Here is a 12,488-nt window from a genome sequence, read left to right on the forward strand (position 1 = left end):
AGGTGGTGGCCGCAGGAATGGCGCCGGCGTGGCACTCCGGCACAGTGGCGGATACAGAAAAAATTTGAGGAGGGCTCAATAAAGAAAGCCCGTTCGCAGATAAATATAAATACACTGTAGTTTACAGTAGTTTAGTTTTATACTGAAACAACGACATTCAAACATTTCATAAAAAAATGATGCAACATATCAATAGGCATTAGGCAATAGACAATGGGTGGCGATGGTGCCCATTATTCGTAATGAGGAGCAACCTATACAAAAGACACAATAAATTAGTACCACTGCCTGTTTTTTAGGCACTAACATACGCCCTGATCAAACACTCCATCATAATTCATGCTGACTGATAAGCAGTACCCCCACCCTCTGTCGCCGACCGCCGTGCGCGCCTGTGCGCGGTGCGCGGTGGGTCTCGATGGACGACGGCGCCGGTGCCACTGAGCGGAGCAGACGGATAAGGTTGGCCAATTCCTGATTTGGCATCATCAATTGTTGCTTGTGGGCTGTAGGAGGGAGGGGCTGAGGTGATGGTTGCTACTGGACCTTATTCGTCCTCCCAGCCCCAAGCGCAGTGCTCTCACCGGTCACCACTCCGGCGGCCCCTGTGTCCCGCCGCCTCCCCATTCCTTTTCCCCATGCTCGTTCCCTCCCCATACATCGGTGGCGCCTGTGGAGACATCGGAGAAACTCCACCCGCTCAGCTTCACCAGCGCCGTGGGGCTGCCTGGCTCTCCAGACTCCCCACGTCGCCGCCGACGGCCGCACGACAGAAAGCTGATGCGGGTGCAGCCACGACTTCGGAGCATGGTCAGTTGCTTTGCGCCGCGCGCCGTCAGCCCAACTGCTGAAAGCTATGCTACCTTTCGTCTGTCGTCACTCACTTCTACTCTATTTCGTCACGTCGTGCATATGGTTGCTCTCCATCCCAGGTAGCCTCTCTCCCTCCAACTCAAATTCGGCCAATTTTTGCCACCAAATGTCTTGATTGGTAGCCTGTATGCCCACATGGCTCTCTCTTCTCTGGTAGGCAAAATACAACATCGGAGGGCCAGCTTCAATAGAGGGTGCTCTCAAAGAAGACCTGCACGAATTGCAGGAGACCGGAACATTAGGGAGCATCGCATTGGGAAGAAACGCCACAGGATGGTCAACTCGAAGGACTTTTTTTTATGCCTGCAACGTATTCGGCAAAATGTCCATAAGACCATAACCTAACACAATGAGTTACATAGCCGTGTTCATATAATACATGATGATGATAAGTTATCAGCCTCATATTTGTATTTTTAATTAAGGATGTTATAAACTTGAATAACACAATTGTTTTTTAGAGTTTTATTTAGTGGCATCGGTGTCTAAAATACATACCTTTAATGTTTCTGCTTATTGTAAGGAAATAGGCTAGAGTAAATACATTGCATCTTGTTATGCCCTTGTTCATCAGAGTCTACGTGTTAGCTATGTGTAACTTATTATATTTTATGAATTAAATCCTTGTTTTGTCTATACTCGAAATTGCAGGTCAAGTTTTAATTCATTGGAAGCCTTTATTATATTGCTCCAGAGATACTACATAAATGCTGTGAACAAGAAGCTGATTTGAGGCCGACAAGAGTTATAATCTATGTTTTGCTTAATTAGTTATATATATAGCACCTTTTGAGCAGGTAAGTCTTCTATTCTTAGCTCTTATTTCCAAGACATTCAGGTTAACTATAGTACTGAATCTGAATTGATGCAAGGTATATTTTACACAGTCCTGAAGTGGCATATTGATTTTAACTCAGACCAATCTCTATCTCTACAACTAAAACACACTAAAAGCAATCGTCCACTCGGATTCCCCTCGCTCCCGCACTCCTATCGGCGCAGCACTCCCCTCGCTCAGATTCCCCTCGCTCCCGCACTCCTCAGTGACGCCGCACTCCCCTCGCTCGGTTTTCCCTCGCTCCCGCACTCCCCTAGGCGCTGCAATCCCCTTCGACGCCGCACTCCCCTCGCGCTCTGCATCTGCATCTCGACCCAGCCCTTCAACTCCCTCAACGGCAGCGGTGGAGTGTGCCGCAGCCAGGTACGTGGTGCAGCGTCGAGCAGAGGAACATCGCGGCCACATCCTGTTTCGCACCTCGCCACAAACATGTTTCTAACACGGAGGCCCGCCGCTCGCTGATCACACCGCGACGAAACGTGGTGTCATGGCGGCACGCACTGCCTGCCGAAGTGCCGAATCGCCGTTTCCCGACGCTTGTTGTCACCGCGTGTCCGCGGCCCGCCTCGCAGCATCCCTGACGCCTAAGGATAGGCCGAACGATGGATGCCCAGGTCCAGCCGATCATCTGGCCAAGTCTCCGGCGCTACCATGTCGCCCGCCTGGCTACGGGCCACGCCAGCCTCTAGCCCGAGCGTCCCTCTCAGTCCTGCATCTGCTGTGTACACGGTGAGCAATGGCGGATACAGATCCAGTTCTTTGTATGATTTTGAATATCAGCACATAAGTACTAGGGGATGCTGGTCTGGATCTTTGTTTGATCTTGAATATTAGCATATTGATTCACGTGATATTTTCAATTTGCGTTTCAGTTAGATCTAGCTGCAGATAATTTCTTTTTTCCTGTAAGATAGATGGAAGTATGGTATTATTACCTGCAATCAGCTAGATGCTCCTCTGTAAGGATTTTTCTTTTCAGATAACTGAACCATAGTAAACATTGTTTTCAGAATCATGCTAACTGAATGTACACTTATGGCTTTAAAACATATCTATTCGTCAGGCTTGAAATAGCTCACTGATTTATGGCTTGAAACAGCTTCGAATGTTCCTCAAGTAGCATGATGGAATTTTTAAATATGCATGTAACTAGAGAGCATCTTCTTGTCTGCATGAATATTTGGATAAGGAACAATTCACCTGCAGTTTTAACAGAAATGTTTAGTTATATAAGAATTCATTCTGATGAACTGAACATTCTGAATGAGTTTATAGGTGTGTGGAGAACTGAGATCACAGCATGGCATGCCTAACTTGCTCCAAAATGGAAGACATACTTTTTGTTCACTGTTCAGAAATTAGGAAGTGCTGGTAATCTGATCCCCAAATTAGATTACTTAATTTGTGTTGCTGCTTATTTGGACTATGAGAGCACGCAACATGAAGTGATGGGCGTGTTGCATTGTTGTGGGGAGCCTTTCATGCTTCTTGGCTATATTAGATAATGAGATTTTGATGGAGATTAAGTAGCATATCAAAAATTCATTTCTAAAAAGAATACATGTGCAGGCTGGTGGAATTACACAGGTGACTTGATATTCTAATGGTCTCAAAATCAGTTTACCATTGCAGTTTAATGTCCACCTTAGGCCCTGAATTATTTCAATTTGTTATTATAAGCCTTTGAGTCCTGTTGTCCTACATTATTGTAATTTTTCATAGTAAAATGGAGGATTTATTTAATTGCCAGCTAAGTGCAATACCTCCATCTGACCTGAAGTTGTTTGACATGTCTGTTTTAGCCTTTCAGGGTTTCTCTGCTTCAGTTGATCAGCTCTGAATTCATTTGTGTTGGCACACACCAGGCACTCAGGTCTTGCGCCGCCGCTGCCACACACTAGGCACGTGGAATCAAGATGCTGCTCCGACGTCCGTTGCAACATATTGCCGATCTCGCCACCTACAGTCCATGGAACCTGCAACAGATCGATCGTGGTGCCATCCTATACAGCATCTGGCATTAGTTCCAAGCAGTCAGTTCGATTCTGGTGATCAGGTAATTTCGCCAACCATTATTTCATAGTCTCATGCTCAATTTGGTTTTACGCTCGAAGTTTCTTTGTTTCAGTTTGATGGAGCTGTGATAATTATTGTTAACTTTTGCATTATGTGATGCAAAATAATTTGATCATGCAAGACTTTATGAGTCGGTTGTTCATTGGTCTTTCATCTTCTTGTCATGAAAACTAACATCATAATTTAGTGAAAATCTGTTTAGAGGCATTCTATAATTTCCAAATGACAGTTATCACAAATTTTTGAAAACAAATGCTAGCACAAGTACAGAACCTACTACTAATCTGTAAAAATATAGTTTGGAAACTCTAAAACCTGCACTTGCTGAATAGCAAAACTATTAAAACTATAGAAATAGTATAAACTGTAGCAATCTGACAATAGAAAAAACTGAAAGCGGATGCTACTTATTCTCAAGCAAAACTGAAAATAGATTTTGCACTTGTTGCAACCTGCAAAACAACAAAACAACACAAAAGAGAATAAATAGCTATAGCATTGAATTTTATTGACAAATTGGAGTTCACCTGTAGAATTGCTTAGTTAATCTGCACACTATTTGGTTGGCATAGTATTTTAATTGAATTTTTAGCATAAGGATATTTGAAATAAGCTGATCTGCCAGTAATGACTAATGAGGATACCTTAGTGTTTGGGATCCCTGTACTTTAGTGGTCTAGGCTTTGAAAGGTAACTTCACTATAGGCCTCGCACTCACCCTCATCTCGACGGTGCGCGTGTTGCTGGGGATTGGCGAAGAGGGCTGCCACGACGGCGCGCACTGTTGCGTTCTCTTCAGCCCCTCCCAGAATTACTCCTCCCTCAGGTACAGGTATTCTCTTCCTCTTCCCTATGCCTGCATATAAAATAGTATTTGAATTGTGGCAACAATCAGAAAACATTGTTACAATAAATTTTAATTGGCCAATCAGACATGGTTCAGATTATGTCAGCTTGAAAGAAATAAACATGGTTCAGATTATGTCAGCTTCAAAGAAATTGGTTGACCAGACCATGCGTGCTTGGTTGTTTCGTGAACATGCTTTTACCATCTCAACTAATAGATGCAAGAATGAAATGATCAAGGAAAGGACTTGCCCTGGCTTTTGTAGTTCTGTTGCTACTGAATCTAACTGACCTTGTGTACGTTCTATAAATTTATTTAATATCTATGAGATTGAGTTCGATAATCAACTGACATTTATGTGCTGATCTAAAAACTTAACCAAATCATTTAGATGAAGAACACAATAATCATCTGTTTGATCTAGCTGTAGATAGTATGTTTCATAGTTTTAGACTATGACAAAATGGCTTGCATCATAAAAAAGAACTATAAAATATCTATTCTATTGATAGTGTAAAGCTGAATAAAATAATCATCTTTCAGTAAGAAAGTTCCATCCCAAAACTAAAAAGCTACAAAGAGGTAATGTCTCACTTGTCGATACAGATTTTTTCAAGATAGTAAATAGTACTTTCTTTAAGAATTAAGAAACAACTTATACGCAGGATACTTCCAACTACAACTTCAGTTGTAAGAAGTCAGACAATTCATTTCTGGATCATCTTTGATTAGTGATCAGCTGTAGCTTGGTGCCTGTGCAATATGAAGTTGATGTTTCAGTTTCGTATTAAAAATTGGAGTCACATGTTAACTATCTATCTTTCTTGAAGACTTATGTAATATTGATATTTCAAACACATGATTGTAGTATCTATTTTAGGTAAATATGTTATGTTGGTATTATGTGTTCCCGTTGCAACGCATGGGCATTTACCTAGTTGCCTAAGATATATGAAAGTGCCAAGTTTTTTGAAAAAAAATGTTGCTCTGCCCTTGCCTACATCTTCACTCAGGTTTTGTCTTTCTGATCTATGTTTCCACCATAGGTTATGTTCCTAGAATTTTTGTAGCAATAAAAAAATTGTACTTCGTTCATTACTACAGAAATTTATGCTGTCAGAATTTCCGCTGTTTAGATGGATGTACCGAAAAAGTCAAAGCGACTTATGATTTGGAACAGAAGGAGTAGTATGTATTAGCAAAAGCATGCCCAGCTGAAAGAAGCAGTTGCAAAACTATGCATCTAATGTGCTTCATTTTCTGGAACTGCCTGTTTACAGTTACAGCCTTTAAAAAAGAAAAGGTATAGGTATAACATATACAACTTGCTGATAACTTAAGCTACATAACTATGCAAAACTGTTATATGTATGCACAGAACCTGATAACTTGTACATTCTCTTAGCATATACAACTTGCTTGACACAACACCGGAATTTAAACTTCTCTTTTGTACACTTTAGCTACACAACCAAAAATCAGTCTCCAGCAAGTAAGAGCAGATGTATGCTGAATCCTGTGTTCAACTTATGCTTCAGCCTTCAGATATCTGTGGAGCAGATGACTGTGTGGTCATTTTGCTTCTTAGCTCTTCAAAAGCTTTCATGCTTTCTGCATCAAAGCCCCCAGCAAACTGCAGAAGGTAGAAGAATAAGTTACTGATTTGAAGCCTTTAATTCACCTTTGAAGTACCTAGGTTTTGTATATATAGATGTGAGGATTTTACCTGATGAACCCGGAAAGCAAACCTCACACCCTGGAGAAGCAAAAACTCTCTATTGGGCTCTTTCTCAGTGCCTTCCAATGCGTCAAGTTCTGAGGCAACCCTCTTCATATACTTGTTTGCAAGCTGAACAGATGCCAATTTGATCTATTCCAACATGCAAATAAAAAATTGAGTTCATGTAGGTGCATACTTTGAGTAAAAGCATACTCAACTCTGTAAGGAATTAAAAATGCATGTTTTCTTTAACAAGGTTGGCAAAATTGGAGTGTATGCTAGAGATGCACACCTTGCCAACTACTCCAGAATCAGACAGCCAGTCAAATGGGATCCCATACTCCTTGTAGCGTGAGACGGTCATGTCTCTTGTACGGAGTAGTGCATAGACACTCTGCTCCACTCTGGCATAAGTATTGACACTAGTTAGTACCATCACTTTGGGTAAAATTATGTTGATCACATACATATCTTAAACCAGGCAAAAATGTTGCTGTTTCACTCTGAAAGACTATGTTAGAGAGAATACTAGGTCTGATGAGGCACTTACTTTTCAAGCAAAGAATACATCTTCTTGAGAGCTTCTTCACATGCAAGTTGTGGATCATCGGTAAAGGATGAAACCTTGCTCTGTAACTTCATCAGATCGTGGTACTCAAAAGCTGCTTCTCTTATTGCATCTGTTTTGCTCTCTGGCCAATCAAAATGCTTTAGCACTGCTCGCTCATCAACCTAAAATGTTGTTGATCCTCTTTAGCATTAGAACATGTGTATAAGTACAATAATAACTGGTACTTTGTAACAAAGGTGTTGTATGAAGGTCATGTTCAGGCTGCTTACCAAGAAAGATAACTCCTCATCCAACCAATTTACAAATGCAACAACATCATCAATATTTACAAAGCTTGCTGCTCGGACCTCATTTGCTAGAGACTCAACAAATTCTCCTTGTGTCTCCACATCAGCTTTTACCTGAAGCATTCCATGTTTTTATAAACATTTGTCTCTTTTCATTATTATAAAATTTGATTACTAGTTATAGTCATGCATTAATAGTGGAACTCATAGATTTGGCAAGATTCTTGTGCAAGGTGGTGCCAGCAGAAAATACTTACAGCTAAGAGAAAGGTTGATCTGTTCTCAATCTCTCCAATCATGTTACTCCTGGCATCAGAAACATTGGATGACATTGATCCTAAAGATGTCTCTCTTTTTGCTTCACGCTTCATGAGACTTTGATAGAACTCCACAATCTCCGGTGCACGGTGTACCTTGTCACCCCCACCAAGGTTCCTTGGTAGAGCACCTGGAGGTGGCGGCGGTGGTGGTGGGCCACCAGCTTTCCCTGGAGGTGGAGGAGGAGGAGGAGGTGCACCTGGTGCACGTGGCGTTTGTGCTCCACTTGCAGTATTAGTAGCCCCTGAAGCAGTGGTTGATCGAGGGGGAGGTGGTCTGGGAACTCTTGTTGCTCTCTTCTCAATGTTGGCAAGCTTCATCTGGCTCACCACCAGGGTGTTGTTTTGGTTGTCACTGGATTGCTCACTGGATTCAGCATTAGCTGCAGGGGATCTCTCCTTAATTTGAGCAAGTTTCGGAGGGAGTGCACCTTTAGGAGAGGAAATAAGAGCTGAACTGTGTCCACCACCAAACCTTTGTGCTCTTGCTTGCCCAGCCTTCTCTTTTATCACCTTCTCCCGTTCAGTTGCAAGTTTGTGCCTATCTTTGTAAGCGGGATACTTCTCATCAGCAAAACCTTCGACTGTCTTGGACATCAGTTGGAATGAGGACGCAACATTTTCATCGTCCAAGACATCATTGGGATCCCTCTTTCCATATGTTGTTATGGCTGTACCATCTCCAGCATTTTTTAGCATGAGAGCTTCGAGGGGGCCCTTTGGTTTCCTCAGTGGAGAACCACTGATTGGGGAGGCTAAACCACTGCTGTCATCCTTGCTCCTTCCCCACTTTTTGATTTTTTGCATCAGATTGGACCTTTTGCTTAGGAAACTGTATCTGCTGGAAGAACTGTCAATTGAAATGTTGTCAAAGTCTTCGCTTCCAGGTGAAGAAGGCATTGAAGAAACACTCTCAAGGTCTGTGTCACCGTGACCCCGTTCAGATCCTGCATACTCCAACATCAGTTGTTTAGCCCTCTCCTGTGATTTGGGGCTCAGTGTCCTGTTAAGATCACGTGCAGACACCTTCCCTGATGGAGTCTGATAGTTGCGGAGTTCGAATCTCAGACAGGCATTGACCCAGCGCAGGTATACCAACTCCTCTACTTCACTGAACCTGTTCATCTGTAGGCCTTCCACTTGCTTTGTGAGGTCCTCATTTGTATGCCTCAGCTTGTTTATCTCTTCCCTTGCATTGGCAACTACATCACTCTACATGATAAATGGTAGGGTATGCAATTAGCACATGTTCCTGCTTCCCAAACTATATCAAAACTATATGAATACTTTGCAGAAATCACTAGGTGCATTCTTGCCTCTTAGAGAACCTTAAATTCTGATGTAGTTGTTAAATGTAATGCTACCTCTTAAATCATGCTTTAGTTTTAGGTAACTGCATTTCGTTGTACTGGTCTGAAAATATGTTAATACTAGACTGTGTAATATCCTGCATAATGATAACCATGTATAAGAGGAAGTTACAAATTTTCTGTCATCTTCATGAGATTTGTCTTATGTCTATGAGACTGGCAACTTATAAAGACTAATAGTACTAAGATACCTCAGTTATTTTCCCTTCAGCTGCATCCAACTTCACAATGAGATCTCTCTTCTCGTACAACAACTCCTTGTTCTTCCTTCTTAGCTCAAGTACCTCCACTTCGAACTCCTTGAGCTTCTTCAGCTTCCGCTCAACCTCGACTTCCTTTTTTGCCGCCTCTTCCTCCTTGGCCTTCAATCCGATGACCTGCTGTTTCAGCAGCATCAGCTGACCTTTTGTCTGGCCTGCTTCCAGCTGTATCTGCCGCTGCAGCTCCTTTATCTTGCTCCTAGCCACTTCGAGCTCTTTCTTGGCAACTTCTCCACGTGCAACGTCATCTTGCAGTTTCTTCCGCTCCTCCTGCAGTGAGTTTATGGTGTCGTTGAGCATGTTGATCTCCACTGCCTTGATCTTGAGCTGCTTTTGCAGCTCAGTGACATCAGTCTCCATTTCCTTCATTCCATAGTACTCCAGCAGCTCGCCCTCAAGCTTCGCCTCCCTCTCTTCCATCTCCCTCACCAGGCTGCGCAGTCTCTCTATCTCAGAGGCCACGTTAGCCATGTAAGAAAGCTCGCCCTCAAGCTTTGCCTCCCTCTCTTCCATCTCCATCACCAGGCTGCGCAGCCTCTCTATCTCAGAGGCCTCATTAGCCATGTAAGCAAGCTGGCCCTCAAGCTTTGCCTCCCTCTCTTCCATCTCCCTCACCAGGCTGCGCAGTCTCTCTATCTCAGAGGCCTTGTTAGCCATGTAAGCAAGCTCGCCCTCAAGCTTTGCCTCCCTCTCTTCCATCTCTCTCACCAGGCTGCGCAGTCTCTCTATCTCAGAGGCCTCGTTAGCCATGTAAGCAAGCTCGCCCTCAAGCTTTGCCTCCCTTTCTTCCATCTCTCTCACCAGGCTGCGCAGTCTCTCTATCTCAGAGGCCTCGTTAGCCATGTAAGCATTGTACCGTGGCCGTCCATTGACATCAAACCGATCACGTGGTATAGGGATGTCAATGTCTCCTGACAGGAGGCTCTCGATCTCGGAAAGCATATCATCATCGTCATCGTCTAGTGAACGGGCTGAGTTAATTATGCCACTGATTGTTTTGACCTCTTCCTCCTCTTCTTTCTCCCCATCCTCTTCTTCTCTCTCCCCCTGTAACAGCAGTTGGAGAGGTCAGTATGACATAGGCCACTAATACAGCACAATTTTCTTTGAGCAAACTTTAACTGATATAAGATGTACGTACATGTTCAGAATTGCGAGCCTTATCCTCCCTTTTCCTTGCTTGGTCATTGTCTGAAAGCAGGGATGCTTGAATGAAGACTCAAATGAATGGAAGAAACATATAGAAGAGAGTGCAGAGCAAGATTGGTACCCTTGTTGTGCCTGCCCCCATTGTTAGCTCTCTGAAGAGTTAAAGCTGCGACAGAGGCTACAACGACAAAGCCTAATCTCACAAGCATGACTCCGTTCACTCATCACTCTGCCGGCCTCAACCGGCAGGACGGCCGAGACGGGGAGCCTCTACTCATCAAGAACAAGAAAAGGTGAAGTGGAGTTAGAGCAGGTATGGACGCCCTAGCAGGCTAAACTCTCTTCATATCTTTTAGGATTTAGCTCCGAGATGGATTGCAGGAGCTGCTTGCCTGCGAGAGCTGATGAACATACACCACCAAAACATGTGGCTGGTTTTATTCGTCCCATTTTGGCGCTGCAATTGCCTGTATGTGTTTATCCGCTTGCAAAAACGAACTCATGTATCACAAAAGTCACTTTCACGCCTCTGTGTCCAGTACTGTGGTACTATCTGGTAGCTGACAAAATTTCCATATCCTGATGCTACCAGGACGAAAGCGAGCCTCTTCGTGGCTGCTGATTTGGCCCGGCCGTGATGCACAGCGAAAGATTTGTGGCTTGGAAGCTAGTAGGCCCATTTGCTAAGCACGGGAATGGGTGGTGGCTGGTGTGCTTGGATACCACAGGAAAAATGAGGAGGGGAGAGTTATCAGGCTCACAGGATGGAGCATGTCACTACCCTATTTTGGATGCTAGTCTAGATTTATTTTATCTAAAGCAATAGTGGACTTTTTTACTATTTGCAGAGGCGCCGTTGCTTCTTCTACTGTATACTCTGGAAAATTGGACTGGCTTTTGACTGGACGTAATTGCAACAACTGCTTCTACATTCAGATACTGTTTTACTGTACTGGAAGATTATTTTGATGGATAAACTGAGCTGCTAACTGATAAGAGCGTAGGCGCGCTTAGTCCGCTTTTGCCAGTTGCAAATTGCATTCTGGGCAGAGTAGCTAATCATGAATCATTTGATCATTGGTCTTTACTGTACCAATCCATGGTCCCAACCTCGAAGACATAGTAAGCATACAAAAAAAAAGACTATGCAATTATAGAAATTGTATTGCTGTGTCCAAATAAAGACATGTTGTAAACATTGCAGGAAATCAAGTAGGTAAAACAGTGAAATTGGATAGATCATCTGCTAACGAGTATTCCAACAGGCTTGCCGTTTTGAGACATCAACCACACATATTTCAGAACTTCACGGACAACATTCTTGTTTCGTGGACTTGTTCTCAATCTGTCAATCATCATGAGAATTTTGAGACCTTGCTTTGAAGTAAACTCTAAATATACACCGCAACATACAATTGGTCCTATGTAAAGACGGGCTCGGATTTTTTTTAATAAAGGAAAATAGTCAGCCTCTACGTTCACGCATGAATGTATATAGCCCAAGATACAACCAAATAGTACCGAGGCCACAAAGAACAAATATCCATAAGAGTTATATAGGAAAGAAAGCTAAAGCTAGTTAAACTCCAGTCCTGTTGCTAAATCTCCAACCAAAATAGAAAAATACAAAAAATCTCCATAACAGTGACTTCCAACTTTCTACATCCCAACTACGAAACATCTCTCCTCTTCTTTAAAAAGCAGCAACCATCTTTTTATCCAACCCTTGAAAATAACCTACATAAAAGAATTAGTTGTATTTCTATTGAAAACCACATGGTTTCTACTCAACCAAATAGCCCAACGTAGAGCAACTGCACCAAAGACGGCCGGCTCTGATGACCTATCCATATGAACATGCATCATATTATATACATGTAAATCAGTAAATTATCTTTGTACCGATGCAACAAAAGTGAAACCATCATAATTTACTAATCATTGATGAGCAATAGCCAGTAGAAAACGACACATAATGCACTATTTTTTTCACCAAAATTGGATCACAGTTTGAAGTAGTTTTTCTTCTCTAAATGAATCATCACTAAATGGACATAATACACAAAACGACACTTCAAATGAATCATCACTAAATGCTATACTATTGTACCCCTCATCTTTCTTCTCTAGCTACCATTTTCTTTCTCATGGTGCCCCAACCATCACTAAATGCTATTCTA

General features: G+C 42.7%; 1 protein-coding gene and 1 long non-coding RNA gene across 14 annotated transcripts; one reads left to right on the forward strand and one right to left on the reverse strand.

Annotated features, from left to right (window-relative positions):
* Positions 213 to 11,243, forward strand: LOC110430317. Of its 12 annotated transcripts, none has more exons than XR_002447679.1 (5): positions 213 to 932; positions 1,031 to 3,767; positions 4,493 to 4,613; positions 10,361 to 10,777; positions 10,901 to 11,243. It is a non-coding gene; the product is annotated as an uncharacterized LOC110430317 (long non-coding RNA). The 12 variants fall into 12 exon arrangements; XR_002447677.1 differs by having other exon boundaries at positions 1,031 to 3,082; positions 3,577 to 4,613; XR_002447670.1 differs by having other exon boundaries at positions 1,031 to 2,440; positions 2,987 to 4,613.
* LOC8083793 (protein CHUP1, chloroplastic) lies at positions 5,855 to 10,617 on the reverse strand. Of its 2 annotated transcripts, XM_002441517.2 has the most exons (10): positions 10,430 to 10,570; positions 10,301 to 10,350; positions 10,003 to 10,206; positions 9,091 to 9,909; positions 7,470 to 8,741; positions 7,195 to 7,326; positions 6,905 to 7,086; positions 6,647 to 6,758; positions 6,361 to 6,504; positions 5,862 to 6,267 (listed from the first exon to the last, which is right to left on the reverse strand). In XM_002441517.2, exons 1-10 carry the CDS (start codon positions 10,515 to 10,517, stop codon positions 6,169 to 6,171), a joined length of 3,102 nt encoding a protein of 1,033 aa, XP_002441562.2. In that variant the 5' UTR covers positions 10,518 to 10,570; the 3' UTR covers positions 5,862 to 6,168. The 2 variants fall into 2 exon arrangements, with proteins under 2 accessions (XP_021303517.1, XP_002441562.2); XM_021447842.1 differs by having other exon boundaries at positions 5,855 to 6,267; positions 9,091 to 10,206; positions 10,430 to 10,617.

Source organism: Sorghum bicolor, chromosome 9 (genome assembly GCF_000003195.3).
Source record: "Sorghum bicolor cultivar BTx623 chromosome 9, Sorghum_bicolor_NCBIv3, whole genome shotgun sequence".
NCBI classification, from domain to species: domain Eukaryota; kingdom Viridiplantae; phylum Streptophyta; class Magnoliopsida; order Poales; family Poaceae; genus Sorghum; species Sorghum bicolor.